General features: G+C 40.0%; 1 protein-coding gene across 2 annotated transcripts in view; it reads right to left on the minus strand.

Moving 5' to 3' along the window:
- The window catches only part of SLC2A9 (solute carrier family 2 member 9), a 304,702-nt gene that overhangs the window by 29,489 nt on the left and 252,490 nt on the right, over positions 1 to 22,723 (minus strand). For both annotated transcript variants that reach the window (XM_027836293.1, XM_027836294.1), the window contains one exon: positions 13,007 to 13,134. In XM_027836293.1, coding sequence (XP_027692094.1) covers positions 13,007 to 13,134 — 128 coding nt within the window. The remainder of the gene's footprint in view (positions 1 to 13,006; positions 13,135 to 22,723) is intronic.

Consider the following 22,723-nt stretch of genomic DNA (forward strand, 5'->3'; position numbering starts at 1 on the left):
GATGGATAGAAGGATGGATATGTGATCCTAGGAAAGTCACTTAACCTCTTTAATCACCAGCTTTCTTATATAAATGTTAACTTTTAAAAAAATTTAGTGTGACCCTGGGAAAGTCACTTTAATCATCAGTTTTCTTATCTGTAAAATGGGGATCATAATAACACCTCCCAGGGTTGTTGTGAGATAACATATATAAAGTGCTTTGAAAACCTTAAAATGCTATTTAAATGCCAACCGTAGTTACTCTTGGAGCAGCTAGATGACGACAGTAGATAAAGTACTGGGCCTGGAGTCAGGAAGACCTGAACTCAAACTTGGTCTCAGATACTTCCTAGCTGTGTGACCCTGGGCAAGTTTCTAAACCCTGTTTGCCTCAGTTCCTCAGCTATAAAATGAACTGGAGAAGGAAATGGCAAAGCACTCTAGTATCTTTACCAAGAAAACCCCAAAGGGGGTCACAAAGAATTGGACAGAACTGAAAAACGACTTGACAACAACATTATTACTCTTATAATAAAGTGTGTCAATTGAACAGCTGACATTGTAAGAAAGCAGATTTTTTATCATGGGTCAAGATTTTCTATTACTTTGACCAAAGTTAGGTGGGCCAGGTAGGAGAGGCTATTCTATATTCTTTGTATTGGTGACGGTGGCACAGAAGGGATGCTTGTATGTGTGCATATGAGCAAAGCAGGTAGTATAATTGGCTTTTCTCTCCTCCTCTCTGCAGTCACTGCCCAGCTCCAGCAATTCAGGCGACTCCAAAGCTAAGGGCCCAAGGTGACAGGACATAGGCCTCATCAGGCCCTAGGGAAAGTTGTCCACTCAGCACCATCTTAGTGCATCAATTGATCCATCAGTGGATTCAACAATGAGGATTCATTAAGTATCTAGAACAAGGCCAGCACTCTGCTGAAGCCGTGGGCAACTCTCCTCTGCCCATGTTAGCTGAGCTAATTCATCAAGCTGTGGGAGATGATTCAGCACCCCAAAGGGCTGTGGCGACAGCCAGGAGTTGAGGAAAGAACAGGGCCCAAAGCTGAGGTCAGTAACTAACCTTTGATCTTTGATCTTGTCCTATGACCTGTGACTTACCCAGTCCAGTTTTAGCTTAAGCTCTTCTCAATTGTCATATGTTGACTTAGAAAAGACATTGCCTACAAGCCTGACCTCTTCAGTTTCTTGTCCCTGAAGAACATCTTACACATGCCTCCCTTAAGCTATGTCCTGTTATATGCAATCACCCTGATTTCATTAAAATATTGATTCCTAAAGAGTATATATTATAGGATCATGGATTGAGAGCTGGACGGGACTTTAAAGGTCAATTAGTCTAATCCACTCATTTTACAATGAGAAAACTGAGGCCCAGAGAGGTAGCACCTGTCCAAGATCACACTGGTAGTAAATGACAGAACTGACATTGGAACCCAGGTCTTCTGATTCCAAATTCATTGTTCCTTCCACTACACTACACTTACTCTCTGCTATTCTTCGGGCATTCCAGGGGCCTCTCTGCTGCTTAACCAGAAGGCAAATTTCCTTCCTACGAACATTCAGGACATCTCCCTCGGAACTATTAGGCACTTAGTAATAACCTAAAAGAACGTGATATTCATGCACATGTTTCATTGATATAGGCTGTATTTTTGAAGTAAGAAACACATAGACAAGTAAAGGCTGGAAAGTTTGTCAATTCTTTTTCCTGCTTCTCTTGAAGAAACTGGGGAAAGTACAGTATATCAATCCCAATATCTAAACAAATGATGGATGAGTCCGGTAACTCAGAGAAGATGAACAAAGCACTGGGGGTGGGGAGAAAGAACCAGAAGGGAGAAAACAAGGGTGATTAGGAGAGGAAAAAGGATTGGTTCCCCCCACCCATCACTGCAACACCTCGTTGTGGATTGCAGAGATGGCATCAAAAGAACGAAGCATTCTACAGAGAGATGGTAACTTGGCCTGAGAAAGGAGGTAGCTGTACCATGGAGTCACTAGAAACTAGAGGTGGCAAGAGAAAGGAGAGGGAGATATGGAAGGGAGTGGGGAGAGACATACAGACACACCCTCGAGAAAAATAGAAACAGAAAGAAAAAGAGAGAGAAGCAGAGAAAGAGAGAGGAAGAGAGAAAGACAGACACACACATAGAAATGCAGACTGAGCCACAGGGAGAAACAGATAGAAAAAGAGAGAGAGAGAGAGAGAATATGCTTCTACCAATACAGATCAGCAATTACTCTGTAATTTATGGTCTTAAGTGACCTGCTTAGAGATGGCACCTGAACCCAGATCCTCCTGACTTGAGACCAGGCTTTCTTCTCATGATTCCAGGGTGTCTTTCATATACACTGTTCCCAAAGTCTTAGTGCAGTTTTAAGCCTCAATAGCTGAGGCGTCAAACAAATAGGCCACAGGCCACACAGCTCCCAAGTGAGAGGCCTGGACTACATCAAAATGGAATTGGGAAATATTTAACAAAATAAAGATGCAATAGAACATAATGTTAAGAGGTGGTTTTTTTAAATCAACATGTGGCCCATGGGGATCCTTACGTCTGAATTTGTGGTCCTCATCTGCTTCTGTCTGGATGGGACACTATTGGTTTGACGTTACCAAGACATTTGGGACATCTGATATGTGAAACCACATTGATACAGTGCTTCCCAGTTAAAAAGCACTATCTCACTTGAGCCTCAAAGCCAGTTTGCCAGCTAGGTACGACAAGTTTTATCATCCCAGATGAGGAAATTGAGGCCATCAGAGTATGTGAGCTCCAGTAATGGCCCTGGGACTCAAACCCATTTTGAGTCTGACTTGAAATTCAGTAAGGGTGTTTAATTGATTGCGGCTGGATTTGCCAAGTGATTAAATGTGTATCCTAACACAGTTGCCTTTGAAAAAAGCTGATAATCATGTAAACAAACGCACTGGGGTGGCTTTGAAAAAGACCAAAAGAACAAATGACTTTGAGGAGAGCAAAGTCATCAGCTCCTGAAGCCTTCCCCCTCCCCTTCTTTTTCTGTTTTGCATCAAATAATTTTAATCTAATTTTTCCTCTGTAATGTAAATAACCTGGTTTACATAGTAAGATCCCTTTGTGGGGATCGGATTCAAAGCTTAATTCTTTTCTGGAACAAATGTCTAAGTAACTTCTAATGGTTAAAAAAATCCAGGAACTGGTTTATAATCACTTCGATTTTTAACCTATATTCTGCATCTCATGGAGACCTTACAAAAAAGCAATCACAAAGTATTGGACACCACATGCTACAGCCTGGCGATATGCTGTCCTCATCCCTCCCCCCATAACCTATCGGTCCTCCTCACTTTTTCTAGTTGTCATTTCTAAGGGGAGCAGGGTAAATACAGTTCCAAGGAAGCGCGCAGACTCTAGTCACAAGACCCGGGCTCAAGGCCTGCTGCTAACACCTACCGCCTGCGTATCCTTGGGTCAATGACTCAGTCTCCCTGGGCCTTGTTTTCCTCATCTGTGAAATGAGGGGATTGTTCTAGATGAGGTCCCTTCAGGCTCTAGGACCATGATCCTTTGCTATTGTATTAAGAACTTTTGATTGAAAGCCAGGATGTCTGGGTTCCGGTTCTGGCTCCCACACTCACCTCCCGTTTGGTCGAGGCTAAGTTGGTGAAACGATTCCATCCTGCTTTCATTCAGTGAAAAGCAACGCGAGATCGTGCAAAGGGCACAGGCAAGAAAACCTAGACGTGGAATCTGGCTCCTCCATTTTCTATGATTTTGGTCAAGGACACTGACTTCTCTGTCTGGCCTTGGTTTGTCACCTTTCTCCCCTTTGAAATGGGGATAATAATACTACCTTTAAATCTTTGACCTTATTGTGCTACTTGATAGTACTATGATGTAGCTTATTAGTGTTTGTACAGTCCTGGTGCTGTGAACTCTGCTAAGTGCTGGCACCGTCAGACTCCCCTTTAGTCTGTCCCGGCTTAGAAAGCCTGGACAAGAGGTCCTCTCTCCTCTGCATCTTACTAGAAGAAGCCCTATTTCTGGGGGTAACTGCCAAGACTCACACGCTGGAGGACAGTGGAAAAATCTGTGGGCATAAACTGAGCCCAGGAGCCAGGAAATAGGGTCCAAAGCATAGACCCTAGACCCGACCATCTATCCCACTGATACTGAAAAAGGGCTCTCTTTCTGATTATGGCTACTAAGTGGGTATCAACCCTGTCACTCATAAAGAGGGCTCTGCAATATTTTTTTTTTTTAAAAATTCATTAAGCATTTCTCCAGCGAGGCTGGCTTTGCAGTTAGGTCCCAGATGCTGGAAGCATGGTGGGGTGGGGGCGGGGCAAGTCTAAGAGACTTGTTGAAGGTTGTGTGATGAGGCATTTCCTCTAGCAGTCAAGTTCTCATCCTGTTCCTCAGTGAGTCGTATTATATTACTTACTTTCCCAGGACCATTACTGAAATGCCAGCTGCAGTAAATGGAGATGACACATCACCCTGCTGGCTTTCAGAGAGCTAATCTGTGGCCTGGCCCACCATCTCCCCAAACTCACATTTTTTTTTCTTCAGATTATTGAGACACCTGAGTATCTCCTATCACATCTTTCTTCAGGAAATTTCACAAAGTGACTATGAAGAGGGTGGCAAGTGACATCCTCTTCCCCAACAGACTCCCCGCTCTTGACAAGTCTTGGAGGAAACAGACGAGCTTTGCTCATCGAGACGTTCTAAAAATGAATATGAGACATAGCGCATTCCAGGCTTAATTTGGATCTCAACAAAATTATTCTGAATGTTTACTCTCTAAGAGCCCTGTCTGATTCTTGGAGTGTGACTCCAAGACTATCTAAGCTTCTTTTTGAGTTTAATTCGATTTATAAAAACTCAAAACATTGAGTTGTTAAGGGTCTACTATTCTTGAGGCTCTGTTATGTGAATCCTCTCTACAACATCCCAGAGATGTGTCCAGACTCTGTTTAAGTGCTGCCAGTGACAGGCAACTCCCTACCTAATGGAGCATTAAAGCTTTTGTATTACAGATTGAAAATGAAAAAGAAATTGGGAAAAAAAAAGTACTCTGAGTCATCTCACTTTCATATGTTTATGCTGTTCTAATTTGAGTTTAGAAATCTGAATGAAATGTCCACATATGTCCACCTTCTCTCTCCTTTTCCCTTTCGTCTTAAGATGGTAAGCTCCTTGAGGACAGGGGCTGTTTCACTCCTTTTTTTAAAATTCCAAGCATCTAGCTTAGTGCATGGTACATAGTAGGAGTTTAATAAGTGTTTGTTAACCATTGATTGATTAACATTCATAGACTCATTGACTGAGAGAACTGGACAGAATTTGAAGAACTAGTGCCATGGTTACCATGGAAACCAACCAGGGCTGGTTCTGCAAGTGAGAGGTCCTGTGTTTAGATCCTGGGTCTGTCATTTGCCAGCTGTGTGACCTTAGGCAAGTCACTCGAGCTCTATGCTTCTGGTTCTTCAGATATAAAATGAGGGGTTAGGACTACATTGATAATAAGGTACCTTCCAGTCTTAAATCTATGATCCTATGAATTAATCCTCCCAGAAGCCTGCTGAATAGAGGTGAATGTCTAAACCAGTCTGTAAAGGTTTTTTTTCTCCTCTTGTTGAAACAAGATCTCAAGACACTGGGTAATCCCAATTAGTAGCCCTTCTCCAGAGGAATTCCTCTGAACTATCCATAGTTCCAATTTTTGTTGTTAATGAGTTGTTTCGCAGTTGTGTCTAACTCTTTGTGACCCCTTTGGGGTTTTCTTGGCAAAGATATTGGAGTGATTTGCCATGTCCTTCTCCAGCTCATTTTGCAGTTGAGAAAACTGAGGTAAACAGGGTTAAGTGACTTGCACAGGGTCACACAGCTAGTAAGTGTCTGAGGCTAGGGTTGAACTCAGAGAGATGAGTCTTCCTGACTCCAGGCCTCCCACTCTATCCACTGCACCACTTAGTGGTCCTTACAAAACTCTGTAGTTTCAAATTAAATCTATTGACCTTCCATAGATGGGCTGCATGGCCTCCCTCTACTGGATGGTGCAGCAGACCTGGAGTCAGGACCTCCAGACTCCAATCCTGCCTCAGATATTCAGTAGCTGCCCCATCACTGCCTGCTCTCAGAGCCTCCATTTCATCATCTGTAAAATAGGGATAATAATGCTCGCAGCGGGGTGCTACTGAGGAAGGTACTACCAAGTAGTCAGTCAGTCAGACAACAAGCATTTGTGAAGCATTTACTATGGGCCAGGCACTCTGCTAAGGCTACAGAGAAAGGCAAAAGACAGTTCCTGCCTTCCAGATGTACATATTCTAACGAGGAAGACAAGATGGAAATAACTTGGTAGACACAAGTTACATACAGACTAAATAAATATAAAGTACACTGAAAGAGGTGGGCAGCTAGGTGGCTCAGCAGATAGTGCTGGGCCTGGAGTCAAGGAGACCTGAGTTCAAATCTGACCTCAGACAGAAACTAGCTGTTTGACCCTGGGCAAGTCACTTTGCCATCTTTGCCTTAGTTTCCTCATCTGTAAAATGAGCTGGAGAAGGAAATGGAAAACTGTTTTAGTATCTTTGTAAAGAAAACCCCAAATGTGGTTACAAAGAGTCAGACACGACTGAAATTATTGAACAACAACAAAGCTGAAGGAGGAGGCATTAGCAGCTGGGGGGGGGGGGTGGCTTCCTGCAGAAGGTGGGCTTTGAATTGAGTCTTGAAAGAAGCCCAAGAAACTTAAGACTTAGAGGTGAAGGGGTAAAGCATTCTGGGCATGGGGGATGGCCGGTACAAACTCACAGAGGTGGGAGAGGGAGTGTTGGGCCTAAGCAGCTGCTTGAAGGTCGATGTGACAGGCTCTTAGGGCATATGGGAGTATAAGAAGACTGGAAAGACAGAAAGGGGCCAGTGAAGAAACCTACAAGCATGATGAAAAGGAGAGGTATCATTAGAGTTTTTTTTTTGAAAAAGCACACTGCTTCAACATTCTTTATAAACTCAAGCAAATCAACCAAGACCCTCTTTGCTTTCCCTTCTCTAGGTGTAATAATTCAAAGATTTTTCATCTTTCTTCAGAAAATGTTGTTTCCTTCCCTGGGATAATTTATGTTCATCTTTCCTGGGAGCGCTCCATGTTTTCTATCTCACCTCATTCCTCCTTTTCAGTAGCTTTGTGGCATGCCAACATTTCAGTCAACATTTTTTAGGAGAAAAACTTTTATTACATTTAATTTATTTTATTGTTATTAATTTGATTAGTTGCTGAGTCCTTATGTTTCTGCTTCTACCATTTCTCTTCCATCTGATCGTTTCTATCCACTTCAACTGGTAGCATACTAGTTCAGACCCTCCGTCTCTTCTCAACTAAACTATTGCAATAGCATCATGGAACCTCAGAGCTGGAAGGAACTTCAGTGGTCTCTTTGTGCAACCTATAATTTGAACAGGATTAGTCTCTACATGGGCATCTAGACGGCACAATGCATAGAGTGCTGCACCTACAGGTTGGAAGACATGTTCCTGAGTTCAAATCTGGCCTCAGACACTTACTAGCTGTGTGACCCTGGGAAAATAATTTAATCCTGTTTGCCTCAGTTCCAAATCTCTAAAATGAACTGGAGAAGGAAATGGCAAACCACTCCAGTATCTTTGCCAAGAAAACCCTACACAGGGTCTTGAAAGGTCAGACATGACTGAAAGGACCAAACTACACATCCCCTGCTTGAAGACCTTCAAAGTAATGGGACTTACACTACTTTCCCATTTCCCAAAGGCAACCCATTTTGGAAAGTTTTAGCAGTAGGAAGTTTTTTGTTTTGTTTTTGGTATATTGCACTAAAATCTCTCTCTTCAACTTCCAACCATTAACCCAAATTCTCCACCCCCCTCTCACTCCCCTGAAGCTATGTAGAACTAGTCCAGTCTGTCTTCCACATGACTGCCCCCTAAATACTAGAAGGCAAATATCAAGCCCTCTCCCTAGGCTAAGTCTTTTCCTCCCAAGGTTAAACATCCCATGTTTCTTCAACTAAACATGGGGTGGAGTGGCTTTTAGCACATTTATATTGCCGCCCATGACTCGACATGCTCCAAACTGGTCAATGTTCTCTCAAAAGAAGACATTCCAGATACAGGCATGCCTCATTTTATTGTGCTTTGTTTTATTGTGCTTCACAGATACTGTGGGTTTGTTTTTTTTTTTTTAACAAACTGAAGGTTTGTGGCAACCCTGCATTGAGCAAGTCTATCAGCGCAATTTTTTCCAATGGCATGTGCTCACATCATGTCTCTGTGTCACATTTTGGTAATTCTTGCAATGTTTCAAACTTTTTCACTATTATTATATCCACTATGGTGATCTTCGATGTTATTATTGTAATTATTTTGGGGCACCTTGAGCCGTAAGATGATGAACTTAATCCATAAATATTGTGTGTGTTCTGACTGCTCCACCAACCAGCCATTCCCCATCTTTTTTCCTCTCCTCAGGTCTTCCTATTCCCCAAAATGAAACAATATTGAAATTAGACCAATTAAAAACCCTACAATAGCATCCAAGTGTTCAAGTGAAAGGAAGAGTCAATCCACGGGACAAACTTCATTGTCTTATTTTAAGAAATTGCCACAGCCACCCCAACCTTCAGCAACCAACACCCTAATCAGTCAGCAGCCATCAAGGCAAGACCCTCCACCAGCAAAAAGATTAGGACTTGCTTAAGGCTCAGATGATGATTAGCATTTTGTTTTTAGCAATGAAGCATTTTTAATCAAGGTGTGCACATTGTTTTTTAGATATGATACTATTACATACTTAATTGACTACAGTATAGTAGAAATAACTTATATGCACTGGGAAAGCAAAAAATTCATGTGACTTGCTTTATTGTGATATTTATTTTATTGAGGTGGTCTGGAATTGAACTCACAATATCTCTGAGTTATGCCTGTACCAGGTCCATGATTGTACAGAAGAATCATAATCTCCCTGCTTCTAGAGATTATACTGATTGTTATGCCTTAGTTATTTTCAGTATCATATCACCTTGTTAATTTAAACTGAGCTTCTAGCCTACTAAAGCCCTCAGATTTTTTTTCATTTTCATTATTGTTTTGCCACATTTCTGCTATCCTATAGATATGCACAATTGATTTTTTGAACCTATGAATAGGACTTTACATTTATTCCTGATAAACTTTTATCACACTAAATTTATTCCAAACTTTTAGAGTAGAGATTTAACTTTTTTATGCTAGAGACCTATTTCGCAATATAGTGAAACTTATGGACCCCTTCTCAAAGTATTTTTAAATGCACAAAATAAAATACATGTGATTTCAAAGAAAATCAATTATATTGAACTATCTCTCTCTCTCTCTCTCTCTCTCTCTATCAGTTCATGGACCCATGTTAAGAACTTATTTTCTACAGTCAGAAAATCCTGCTTCTGACATTTACTGCTATGACCATCAGCAAATCTGTTGACATTCCCTAGTTTCATTTTTTTCATCTACAAAATGGAGATAATAATAACTATTGTACCTACCCAAGAGGCTAGTTGTGACAATCAAATGAGTTCATATGTAGAAAGTATTTTACAAACTTTCAAAAAAGTTATTTGAATTCAAGCAATTATTATAATTTCTAGAATTTTGACAGGTATTAGAGCTAATTAACCCCATAGCCAAAGTTTGGAGCATCTACCTTTTCCTCTATTTGGGAAATCAAGATATTTACTAATCTTGTTACCACCCATTTTTTTTATTCAAAGATCAATGAAAAAATGACAATCATCAGTTTTTTTTTCTTTTAAAGAACACTGGAACATAATTTGTGAGGGTTTGGTGACTGGATCTCAAAGGACAGCTAAGCACTCTCATTTCATCTCCTCATTTATCTTAGACCAATCACTTAAACTTTTAGAGCCTCAATCCTTTATCTGTAAAAGGGGGATAATAATAAGTGTACTACCTACCTCTCAAGGTCATTGGGTAGAAGGTCCTTTGTAAAATTTAAATCACTATAGAAATATGAGTATTATTAATACTATATTGGATTTCAACCGCCTAATAACCATTTTTGGTCTATATTTTCCAACTTGAACAACATTCTCCTTGAGAGTACAAACAGAAAAAAAAATGAATTCATTATTTCTGCTTTCTTTTCATCCTCCCATCTACCTCCAAGTAATAGTTTTACTTATAAATATGACATTGTTATAAATACATGGAAAGAAACTGTAAGGGCAGAGGAAAAATCCATAAAAGGAAAATTTAAGGAGAGAGATGTTCTGCTCATACCTACTCATACTCATAACTATACCTACTTATAGTTACAGCTAACATTTCTGTAGCACTTTAAGGTTTGCCAAGGACTTTATTGATATCACTTCTTTTGATTCTTACAACAACTTTGTGAGATTGTGTCTGACTCTTCCTGACCCCTTTTGCCAGGGTTTTTCTGGCAAAGATACTGGAGTGGTTTGCCATATCCTCCTCCAGCTCATTTTACAGATGAGGGAACTGAGGCAAATAGTGTTAAGTGACATGTCCAGGGTCACACAGCTATTAAGTGTCTGAGGCCAGATGTGAACTCAGGAAGACGAGTCTTCCTGAAAAACAGTCCTGGCACTCTATCCACTGTGCCACCTAGCTGCCCCACCTTGTGAGATAGGTACTGTTATTATCTTCACTTTCAGATAAAGGAACTGAGGAATAGAGAAGTTAAGTGGCTTGCCCTCAGGGTCACACTGATAGTAGATGTCTCAGGGAGGGTTTGAACTCAAGTCTTTTTGACTCCAAATCAAATGTTCTGTCCACTATGCTACCCAACTGCCTACGTCCTTCCTCTTTCCATACATATAGCTATCATTTTGGGAGAAAGGGAAGATATGTGACGGTAACTTGAGAATGATTTATGCCCACCGAGAAGTGACATAACATCATTACTACTAGTGAAATAGAAACCATGGGGATAATTTCGCTTCATTACTCCCCTAGAATCAGTTACAGTTGTGTGTGTTTTCAAAAATATCATTTGTAACTGAGGTAGATGTCTTTAAAATATGGTATGATTTAAGGTTATATTTTTTAAAATTGCCTGATAGACTACTTTAATGCAGAGAATTTTAGAGCTGGAAGGGATCACCATTTGGTGCAAAGGGGCCATTTTATAGATAAAGAAAACCGAGACCTAAGAGGTTAAATGACTTGTCCAAAGTCACACAGCTAACTGAGCTGGACCTCAAACCCAGGTCTCCGGGATCGTTTCCAGGAGCACATAGCTCTTCCCAATATAATACATCTCATTGCCAACCCTCTGGTGAAACATACTGCAAAGACACTGTTAAAACCATAGAGGAACCCAAAATGTTGGAGTGGAAGGAAACCTAAGCAGTCATTTAGGGGTCTACCCCTAGCATTCAAGTGCCAGATGAGGAAACAAAAGACTTTCTCAGTTTGGCCTCATCTTAAAGCTGGTGCTGTTGTTATATACAGCAACTGAAGAATGTGGAGAAGAATGGATTGACATGCAACTTAATTCTTAGGGAAGATTTGACATCTCAGCCTGTAGGTCTCCCTAAGCATTATGAATATTTTACTGACTTGTTGTATTAAGTTTGTATAAAATTTTTGAGCCTGAAAAAGTCATTTAAAGTTTAAATTTGACTGAAAAGACAATGTACCATTTTGTGAATTCAGCTAAGGGAGTTTGTTTGACTCCAGAAAAATATTAAATGAAGTTTGTGACTACTTAATTCCACATTCCAAGGCATGTGACTAGATTATATGTGTGTCAGTGATAGGCCCATTTGAAGCAGCTAAAAGAAATTAATTTAAAAGCAGAGAATGTCAATGCTGGCAGGGGCTTAAAATGTAGACTGCTAGAATTGGAATTCAACTTCATTCAGCTAAAATTTATTAAGGGGCTGCTACTGACATGGCTGTCTGCAAACCACACAGCCTGCACTATGGCCATTGTCTTCATCATCCTCATTCCCCTCCCATTGGAATTTTGGACTCCGTCTTGGGATGCTGGATTATGATAAGGGAGCTTTCACTTCCTTTTGTCTGGAACCAAGCCTCCACATCACTTCTAGGTTATTTCCAAACCATGCCATTGTTCTTTTTAGCTCTTCTTTATGTGTAGTCTTTGACCATTGGAATATATTGTCTTTGAGGAAAGAAATATTTTGCTTTCTTGCCTTTGACTTTCTACCGCTCAGCACACACCCGTGACATATGATAAGTCTTAATGCTTTATCAATCACTCATTCAATAACCCTATACTAAGCACCGATAATAAGAAAATGAAAAAAATACAGTCCCTTTCCTCAAAGTTTATAATCCATCTTTTTGGGAGGGAAGCACACAGACATTCACATAATAATACAGGGTCGATATTCAGGTGTAGGGTTGCAGAAAAAATGGAGGAAGGAGAGAAAGCTTTTACGTGGAAGGAACCTTAGCACAGGCTAGAATGTTAAGAGACTGAAGGGGGCTCAACATAATTTGAGCCTTTCATTTTAGAGATAAGAAAACTGAGGCCCAGAGAGATAAAGGTTCTTTCCAATACCAAAATGGGGAGTGAAAAACAGAATCATAGATCTGGAATTGGAAAGAACCCCAGAAGCCTTCTAGTCTCATTTTATCGACGAGGAAATTGAAGCCCAGGGAGGTTGTGACTTACTCAGCGTCCTATGAGTAACAATCATCAGGGGTGGGATTCGAACCCTGAACCTCTAATTCCAGAGCCAGTTCTCTTTCCACTATAACATATTAAGTAGGGATTTTCTCTCTGTATTTAACCTTAAGTACAAATCACTCCCCTTTTATTATCAGATGAGCGATTTAGAAAGATTGATTACCTTTCTCCAACCGATTTCATCATTATATAGAAGGTCATCATTTTCCTCTGGTTGTTAGTTCCTCACCCCCTTTTCTTAGAGGTGCAGACAGCCTTAGGAAAAAAGTGGAAGGAAAATAGCTACCACCATAGAACATACCACAATGTATGGGAAAAGGAGTCCCACTATAAAATTGGAGAGCCAGTTGACTGTCCCTGCGATCATGAAGGCAGCTGGCCGCTCAGACTGCTGGAAAAACTCTCCGGTCAAGATGAATGGGATTCCACCTGAAATGGACCAGTCAAGATGCTGAATTAATACAAGCCCCCACTCATTGCCATTCCTCCAGCATCAACACTCAAATGTCAATCTTGGGCAAATATTCACAACATACGTAGGATCCTCTTATGACAAGAACTAGGTCTTCGTGTTTTAGTGAGAAGGGGATGCTTGGATGGAACGCTCTGAATTCCTGCTTCCTTTAAATAACATTTACATCTGGAATGTTTAAACAGTGCCTTGGCATGTTCATCACAAATTTCATTGCCATCCAAACAAAATTCCCACTACTCCCTGATGTACTGTGGATCCTGCCTAGGACATCATCAAATAGAGTAATAGCTATTAAAAACTTGCCTGAAGTTTGATTGTGACAAATGCATTTGGGAATTAGGTTCAGTGGAATGTGGCCAGGACTGAAAGATAGGAGACTTGGATTGGAATCTGTGCCCTGCCAGTGTCCAGCTATATGGCCTTAAACATCCCACAGGCATCTTTGGGGACAGGTTCCTTGTCTGTAGAATTTAGGGGATCAGTTCGTCTCTGAGGTCCCTATCAACTCTCACTTTCTGTTATCTTGTAGTATTCACTGCCTCCTAAGTGACAATATGCTTTATTTGGCCTCTCAAGGGTTAGGTTAAAGCAAATACCTGGATTTGGAATTTCTAGAAATATAAGCTTTATTGTTATGGGGTGCAGCAAGCAGGCAAACAAAGAAAACACATACACTATGGCAATATAAACAGACAGAGATTTATCCCCACACAAAAGAAACTCTCCCCAGTCTGAGGATGAAGGAGATGTGTTGGGGAGGAAACCTACTCATAACCGGTAGGAGGGTCCAACATTAACTAAAGCAGAGGGAGAATGGCCTTGTAGGCAGGTCAAGAGTTCATCCAATCAAAAAGCTGCAAGCATCATCAGCCTAATAGAGAGTTAACAATGGAAAAGTACAAAATGTCTATTTTGCCCATATATTTCTATAGGTGTTAGGACCACTTAGTCTAAGTGACTCCATATTGGAATCCTCTCATTATAAATATGATATCAAACAATTACTATAACATCAAAATTTAAAGTTTATAATGATCACTCATTCAAAAAGGAAAGCAGGATCATTGATTTGGGAATGGAAAGGACCTCTTAGGTCCATTTTATGGATATGAATATATCAATGTTAGGTCATCTAACCCCTTCACTTACAGATGAGAAAAGTAAAGACCAGAGAAATTACGTGACTTGCCAAAGGTGGACAAACTGGTATGATGTGGGAGAGCTGGATTTGAACTCAAGCCCCAGATCTTACTCCAAATTCAGAGGTCCTCTCTTCCATACCATGCTATAACCCATGATAAAGAAGATTATCATCCATATTTCAACTAGCAAATATTTTAAGGACCAAATAAATATATGTTCATCAGCACATGCAGAGCATAATTATAGATGGCATGCATCAACATGGTTTCTTTAAGTGGTAAATATGGATGTTAGATAGATAAAGCATTCATACTAGTGATTAAGATATTCTGGAAAAATAGGTAAAAAATCTCACCATTGAATGAAACTTATGATTAATTTAGGGCAGCTAAGTGGCACAGTGGAAAGAATACTGGGCCTGGAGTTAGGAAGACTGATCTTTATGAGTTCAAATCCAGCCTCAGACACTTACTAACTGTGATCCTGGGCAAGTTACTTAACCCTGTTTGCCTCTGTTTCCTCATCTGTAAAATAACCTAGAGAAGGAAATGGTAAACCACTCTAGTATGTTTTCTAAGAAAGCCCCAAAAAGGTGTACCCACAAAAATCACTCCACTATCCAATATGAATTTATCAAACTTAAAACAATTCTCTGTTGTTGAGTTGTTTCAATCTTATGCAAGTTTTCACGACCCCATCTGGGGTTTTCTTGGCAAAGATAATGGGACGGTTTGCCATTTCCTTCTTCATCTCATTTACATACAGATGAGGAAACTGAGGCAAACAGGATTAAATGATTTGCCCAGGGTCACTCATCTAGTAAGTGTCTGAGGCTGGTTGAACACAGGTCGTCCTGACTCCAGGGCTAGCACTCTATCTACTGTACCACCTAGCAGCCCAAGAAAACAATCCTCTACTCTATTCTTATTTTTTAGATGAGGGAACTGAATCTCAAAGGAGTTATAACATTTCCCATGGTTACAAAACTCTTAAGTGTTAGAAATGGGATTTGAACCAATGCTCTTCTGGATCCAAGAATCAGTTTCAGATTTGAAAAGCTCCTTGTAGGTACACTGGAAAGAATATTTGAATTCACTACATCTGGGTTCAAGTCCTCAGTTTTCTCTAACTATGTGGCCTGGGCTGATTGCCAGGTTGTTTATCTCTAGAATAAAGAGCTTGGGCTAAATAATCTTTAATTTTCCTTCCAACTCTTAGGGTTCTTTGAAGCCAGGCCAGGTAATGCCACCTTTCACCCAATACAGGAATCACTCCTGAGATGTCACTGATGTTTGGCTTATGCTTGGATATTTTTAGTGACAAAAAACTTGCTAATTTGTGAAAGAGCCAGTTCTATTGTTGGACAGCTCTTACTGCAAGGAAGTTCTACCCTGTGATTCAAAATCTGCCTCCTTGTAATGTTTACCCATTTTTCTAGTCCCAATTTTCAGAAAAACAAAAATCAAATCTATTCTTGTTCCATACAAGAGCTCTTTAAATATTCAAAGGATATATTTCTCTTTAGTCTTCGGCACACTGAACTGTACACAGTGCCTTCAAATGATCTATAATTAGCATGAATTTATTAAGTATCTCATGTTCCAGGCACTATGGTAGGTATGGGATACAAAGGAAAAGAATTAAATAATCCTTACTCTCAAAGAGTTGTTGTTCACTTCTGTCACACTCTTTGTGACTCCATTTGGAGTTTTCTTGGGAAAGATACTGAAGTGGTTTGCCATTTCCAGTTCACTTTACGGATGAGTAAACTGAGGCAAACAAGGTTAAGTGACTTGCCCAGGGTCACACAGCTAGTAAGTATCTGAAGCCTGATTTGAACTCTGGCATTCCTGACTCCAGGCCCAGCACTCTATCCACTACACCACCCTAGCTGCTACTCTCAATGAGCTTGATTCTATATTCATACAAGAGAGTTTCAAGTGCCTTCACCATCGTCATTGCCCTTCTTTGGACACACTCTGTCCTTCCTAAAATGGGACACTATAGAGCAGAAGTGATCTCATTAGGTTTCTGTCCTCTGCATGGGGTATCTAATACTCCCCTTGTTCTAGACAGTAGGATAGGGACACAATAGGTACTAGATTTATGATTTCATTGATATATTCATCATGATACAGATGTGTGTGTGTCCCTATAGAGATCAGAGTTAGCACCTGAACTCAGGTCTTCCTGACTCCGAGGTCAGTTCCCTATCTGCTATGCCATGAATACTTCGGTGTCCACTCTGGACATTATGCTTTTTCTTAATGCAAATTAAAATGATATTAGTTTTATTTTTCCCTGAGGCTATATCATGCTGTTGATGCATACTGAGGTTGCTGTTAAGGAAAACCCCCAAATTTTTCCATGTGAACTTCTTCTAAGCCAAAAATGTGCTTGATGTTGATTTTTTAAAAAAATGTAAACATGCTTTCCACCCTCATGCCTTTGGTCAAGTTGTTACCTGTGCCTAGAATGCCCATGCTCTCTCATTGTACCTATTGAATTTATTCCCATGCATTAAGGCCCTACTCAGAGCTTACCTTCTTCTTCATCGAGCCCTCTAGAATATTCCTGGTACAGTTTTCTCTAAGACTACCCACTGTTAGCAACTCTTCAATCTACTTATATAATATATAATATTGAATATTGAATAGGTTTGTATCTTTTTCACCTACTTACTATAAACTCTATGAAGTCAGGGACTAGACTTCCTCTAAAATTTATTAACTAGCTTTGTCAAAATGGGCTCTATTAAACATTCATTTCAAACCCTCTCTTCTCCAGGAATCCTCTCTTGCTTTACTATCATCATATCCCCCATGACTGGTAATTCTCTCTACCACCTGCTCATTCCCCTGATCTGGTTTCCAAAAACAAAAACCCAACTTCCATATGCACGCACCCCCTCCACAAAACCAAAAAACAAGGACTGTTCCATTAACGCAAGGTTATTAAGTATTGTCCATTTTGTTCCATAGAGCATACAAAATAATAATATTATAGTATAATAATATAGTATAATATAATAACACAATATAAAATAATATATAATTGTATTATTAAGTATTAATAAAAATAATAATTAAGGAATTAGTTAACCTAACCTATTAGGTGAGTTAATCCTGAGAACTTCTGGGGATTGTAGAAATACTTTATCTATGAAGATAGTGTGATGGGGTGAGAAACACACACACACACACACACACACACACACACACACACACACACTCAGCTGGAAGTCTGAAGCCACGGATTGTAATCCTGACTCTGCTACTAACTTGTTGGGGAAGTCACTACACTTGACCTATCTCCAGGTTGTCATCTGTAAATGAGGGCAGTATTGAATTAGGTAACCAGTAAGATCTTTTCTCGCTCTACCTTTCTGTGTTTTAAGGCTGATTCTACCTCTGGCAGATGGCTTTAAGAACCTTTCTCAGCTCTGTCATTCTAGAATTCTATGAGCTTGGTTGTTCCTATCACTACATGTGTGATAAAACTGACGTGATGAGAAGTTAGATGATTTCAAATGAAATCCCAGGGCCTTGTAATTTGTGATAGAAATTACATTGCTGGCTGCTCACCCACATGTACATTAATTGATTACTGAGCCACTGTGATGCCATTCATTGTATTAAACTAGATAATCTAGAATGAGATAGGCAGAGTATCTTCTCTTTCCAGAGTGTGATCCACTACATAATTCTCCTGGTGCCAGGGAGCACCATTAGTGGATGGCCCCCAGGCAAATAGAAGGCTGCTTTTTACTGCCAGAGAAATAATCCCCCCATGAGATATAGGAGATGTCAACAGGGAATTCACTATAACGGCTCACACTCAAATAGAAGCCTGAGGCAGGTATCATGTTCTGAACTTCCCACTTGGCCAATTAAAAAAAAGGAGCACAGAAAAGTTTACGCATCCTAAGCTTCAGAACAGAAGGAACCTTGGGATTACCGAATCCAGGCCCCACATTTTACAGATGAGGAAAATGAGGCCCAAGGAGGTAAAAACAATAACAGCTCTCATTTCTATAGAGAGCGTCAAGGTCTACCAAGTGTTTCCTGTACATTATGTCATTTGATCCCTATAGCAACCCTGTGGAGTAAGTGCTATCATTCCCATTTTATAGGGGAGGGAACAGACTCTAAGAGCTTAAAAGACTTCCCCAGAGTCATACCCAGTAAGGGTAGACCAAGTCAGGATTTGAAAAGAGATTTTCCTGCCTACAAATCCAGTGTTTCATTTGTTAAGGCTTGATGCTTTTGAAAAACAACTACAGCTAACCAGCTCCAGTTCAATGGTAAGACTCCCATTTACCTTAATCTCATTTAGTTTGGGAAATAGAAATAACCAATGGCTGATAAGTGAAACTTTTAAGGTAAGTCTTACCAACAGAAGAAAAGAAAACAACAACAACATGTTTTCATACCAAAGGAATTAATTAAGGAATTAATTTTAAAAGGATTTAATTAATAATTAAGGCATAATAAAGGAATTAATCAATAAAATTATTAATTATTATATTATCAAGATATAATCATATAACATAATACAATGGATATTATAATATAATTCATATACAAAATGTAATATGATAATATTATAATATGATAATATAGTATAATATAATAATATATAATTGTATTATTGGTTATTAATAAAAATAATAAAGAATTGATTATGAAATAATTGATTAAGGAGTTAATCAAGTCTTGGGAGATCATTTGATTAAAGCTACTAAGGCCTGGGGGTGGGGGAGGAGAGCGAGGGCAAGATCAGGCCAAGCATTCTGCAAGGTGACTGATATTTGCTGAACTTTCCTATGGGGGGTCAGTGTGGTTTACTGGCATTTACTATCACTGTGTCCGTTCCCCTCCCCATCCCTGCTTCCCTCTGAGGGACAGCAGGGTCCTCTCACACTCCTCAGTGAGCAGCATGTGGGGGCTTTGTATGGAGAAAAGGAATTTCAGCAAGTATTAATTTACTCATTACTTTGTGCTCAGTATTCTGCTAGGTGCTAGGAAAAGTGGAGAGATATGATACAGAGTCTTTGTTCTAAAGAAGATTGTAGTCCTGATGGGGAGATGACACAGACTTGAAAAGTTACAGAACATCAGAATGATATAAGAAATGACACAGGAAGCCCAGGGTAGGGGTGCAGGCCTACAATCCCAGCTACCAATAGGGCAGAGACTGGTGATTCTCTCAAGCTTGGGAGTTCTAAGCCAAAGTGACTTATTCTGATCAGGTGATTGCACTACATTCAGCATTAATATGGGGAGGGGGAGAGTAGAGGACTCATCATATTAATGCCAGGCCAGGGCAGAAATGGAAAGAAGGAAGAAAGGAAGGAAAGAAGGAAGGAAGAAAGGGTAGAAAGGAAGAAAGGAGGATAAGAGGAAAGGAAGAAAGGAAAAAGGGAGGAAAAGAAGGAAGAAAAGAAAGGAGGAAGGAAAGAAGTAAGGAAGTAATGATGGAAGGAAGGAAAGAAAGGAGGAAAAGACAAAAGGAAAGAAGGAAGGATGGAGAGGAGGGAATGAAGAAAGGGAGGAAAGAAGGAAAAATCACAAGAACCAGCTAACCACCAGATGAGTGAGACAGTACTAGAATTTAGAGGAGGAGCAATCCCTTTAATGGTCTGCCTGGCTCACCCCACAAATATCTCCACATTTAGGTGTCTTTCTAATGCGCATCTCTGTTCACAACAGTCTTCTGCTCAAAAACTTTCAGTGGCTCCCTATTGCCTACTGAATGAACTTCAAACTTCTTAGCCTAGCATTCAAAACTTTCTATAGCTGGTTTAATTTTACAGCTTTGTTTTACTCCTTTCTACTGCCAAACTTGATTACTTGCCATCCTTCACCCACATTCTCCTGTCTAGTTTTGCCATGATCTTCCATTTACTTAGAATGGCCTGTAAATTATGCTCTGCCCCAAAACTCAGCCTGTCATCCTACCTATTTTTTCCTGTGGTCTTATCTTCCCCCTTTCCCTCTTTTTATTTATTTTTATTTATTTATTTAGATCACATTTCTAGATATACCCCTTACCCCTTGGAATTGAACCTCCCTTTGAAGTGAAGGAACAGTTAAAATAAAAACAACTAACATAAGAACTGTGCCTGAAAATATGGGAATCATTCTGCCCCTGTCATCCCCTGCCTCTCTACAAGAGAAGGAGGTATATTATCAGGACTATTCTTGGTTTTTAAGTTATTCAGAGTCTGGCTCCTCTTTAGTGGTCTTTTCCTTTATAGCGTTATAGTCATTATGTGTATTTTTCCTCTGGCTCCATTTATCTCACTTGGCATCACATCATATAAATCTTCACATATTTTTCTTAGTTCTTCATAGTTGTCATTTCTCACTGCACAAAAATATTCAATTGCATTCATACCAGAGTTTATTGTTTGTTTAATCACTTCCCAAGTGATAGACACCCATCCTACTAACTCTTCAATGCTTTCTCTTCAGTGATTCACTGAGATGGAAATAATCTCTCCCTCATTGGCCCTCAAAGCACTTTATATTTATCTTATGCCCCTATCATGTTCTGATTTGTTTTGTCTACATCCGTGTATAAGTTTTACTGCCCCTCTATCCAATTGTTTATTAATGTTGTCATTTCTATCTCCACCCATGTTTCTAACACCTTCTCTTAATTCATATAGCCACAACCTTAGTTTAGCACCTCTTCCTTGAATTGTTATAATAGACTTCTAGTTGTCCTCTCTTCCTCAAGCCTGTCCCTACTTGAATCTATCTTCTCCTTTGTCATCAAAGTGATTTTTTTTGACCATCTCTCCCTGATCAATGAACTTCAGTAGTTTGTTATTACTGCCAAGATTTAAAAACCAAAATAAAACTCCTTTATATCACTTAAAGGTCTTCATAACCTGGCCCCCTCCTACCTTTCCAGTCTTCTTGCACTTTATTTCCTTCCATGAAGTCCTTCCTTCCTCTATGACTCAGTTTAACTGGCCTCCATGCCTCACACATAACTCTCCATTTCCCATCTCCATGCCTTTGTCTTCCTTGGTGCTCTGAATGCTCTCTCTCTTCCCCTCTACTTCTGAGCTACCCTGGCTTCCTTTAAGACTCAGCTCAAAGCTCATCTTCTGCAGGAATACTATCCCGATCTGACTAAGCTTCCCCTCCTACATGAGCCTCCATTTACTCTGTGTCTTGTATGTTTATGTCTTGTGTCCCCATTGGAATGCATACTCCTTGACAAGAGGGAAGGTCCCTGCTTTTCCATCCCCAGTGTCAGCACAGTGCTTTGCAAATGCGGGAAGGGAAGGGAATGAGAATAAGTATTTATATGGAGCCTGGGAATTGTGTCCATCAATGAAAACCATGACCACCTCACAATTTCTCATCCTCTTTTATTCTTGTCCACGTCTTTCCTTACATTCTACCTAGAGGATCCTCCCTACATAGTGGATATTCGTTAATTACCTTGGGCTCATGAGTGCGGTATCTGGGCTAGCACGCGCACGCGCGCACACACACACACATACAATGTGTTGGCACACTCTTTGCCATTGCTCTTTTCCTTCACCTCAGGGTCCTGGCATATTCTGTCGATGCCTACGGGCTGTTTGCCTTCATGCTTCCCTCCCTTTAACATAACTTGGAAATTGATTCCTGCGTATCTTTAAAATTGGGGATCTTCAATCATGGATTTCTTCCATATGTGGTTGATCAGGTATCAGGCTCTTCCCTATTTCTTTTTCTTAAATGTTATTGTTAGTTCTTCACATTGTTGATGTGATTGTTCTTCATCCTTCATTTTCAAAGAGCAGCAACAACAACAACAACAATAGTTCCTCACACACTGCATTGGGTAACAAGGTGACGAGAATCTAAATACGGTGGTTCCACCAGTCACTGAAGAGGATGAATCACTAGAGAAACAGCTGACCTGTTCCGTTTGGCATCTTTTTTTGTCCTTTCTTTTGGTTTCTTCTATAAATCATCTTTGGGTGATCTGATTTAGTTAGGTTCCATGATAACCTTCCCATAGGTTTTTTTTTTCTTTTTGCTATTTTGTAATGTTTTACTACTTACAATACTCTCTCTCCTTCATGTTTTGTAAGTAAATTTGTATTCTAAACTGGTTTAATTCTTAGCTGCCATGTCTCTCCACTTGGCAAGGAGACTAAGTGTTGATGGCTGAGATGGTTCCTTGCCTCTTTTAGACTCTTTGCTATGGAGTTTAATTCAATTGAATAAACATTTATTAAGCACCTACTATGTTCAAGGCAATGTGTTAAATACTGATTACAGGCATTTAGCAGAAGTAATGATAGTAAGAAGGCAGTCCAGGTATGGGAAGTGGTGTGCACAAAGGCATGAAGGGTGAAGAGAGTAGTCCAGTTTGCCTTGAAGTATAGAA

Source organism: Vombatus ursinus, unplaced genomic scaffold (assembly GCF_900497805.2).
Source record: "Vombatus ursinus unplaced genomic scaffold, bare-nosed wombat genome assembly UNPS02014818.1, whole genome shotgun sequence".
NCBI lineage: Eukaryota > Metazoa > Chordata > Mammalia > Diprotodontia > Vombatidae > Vombatus > Vombatus ursinus.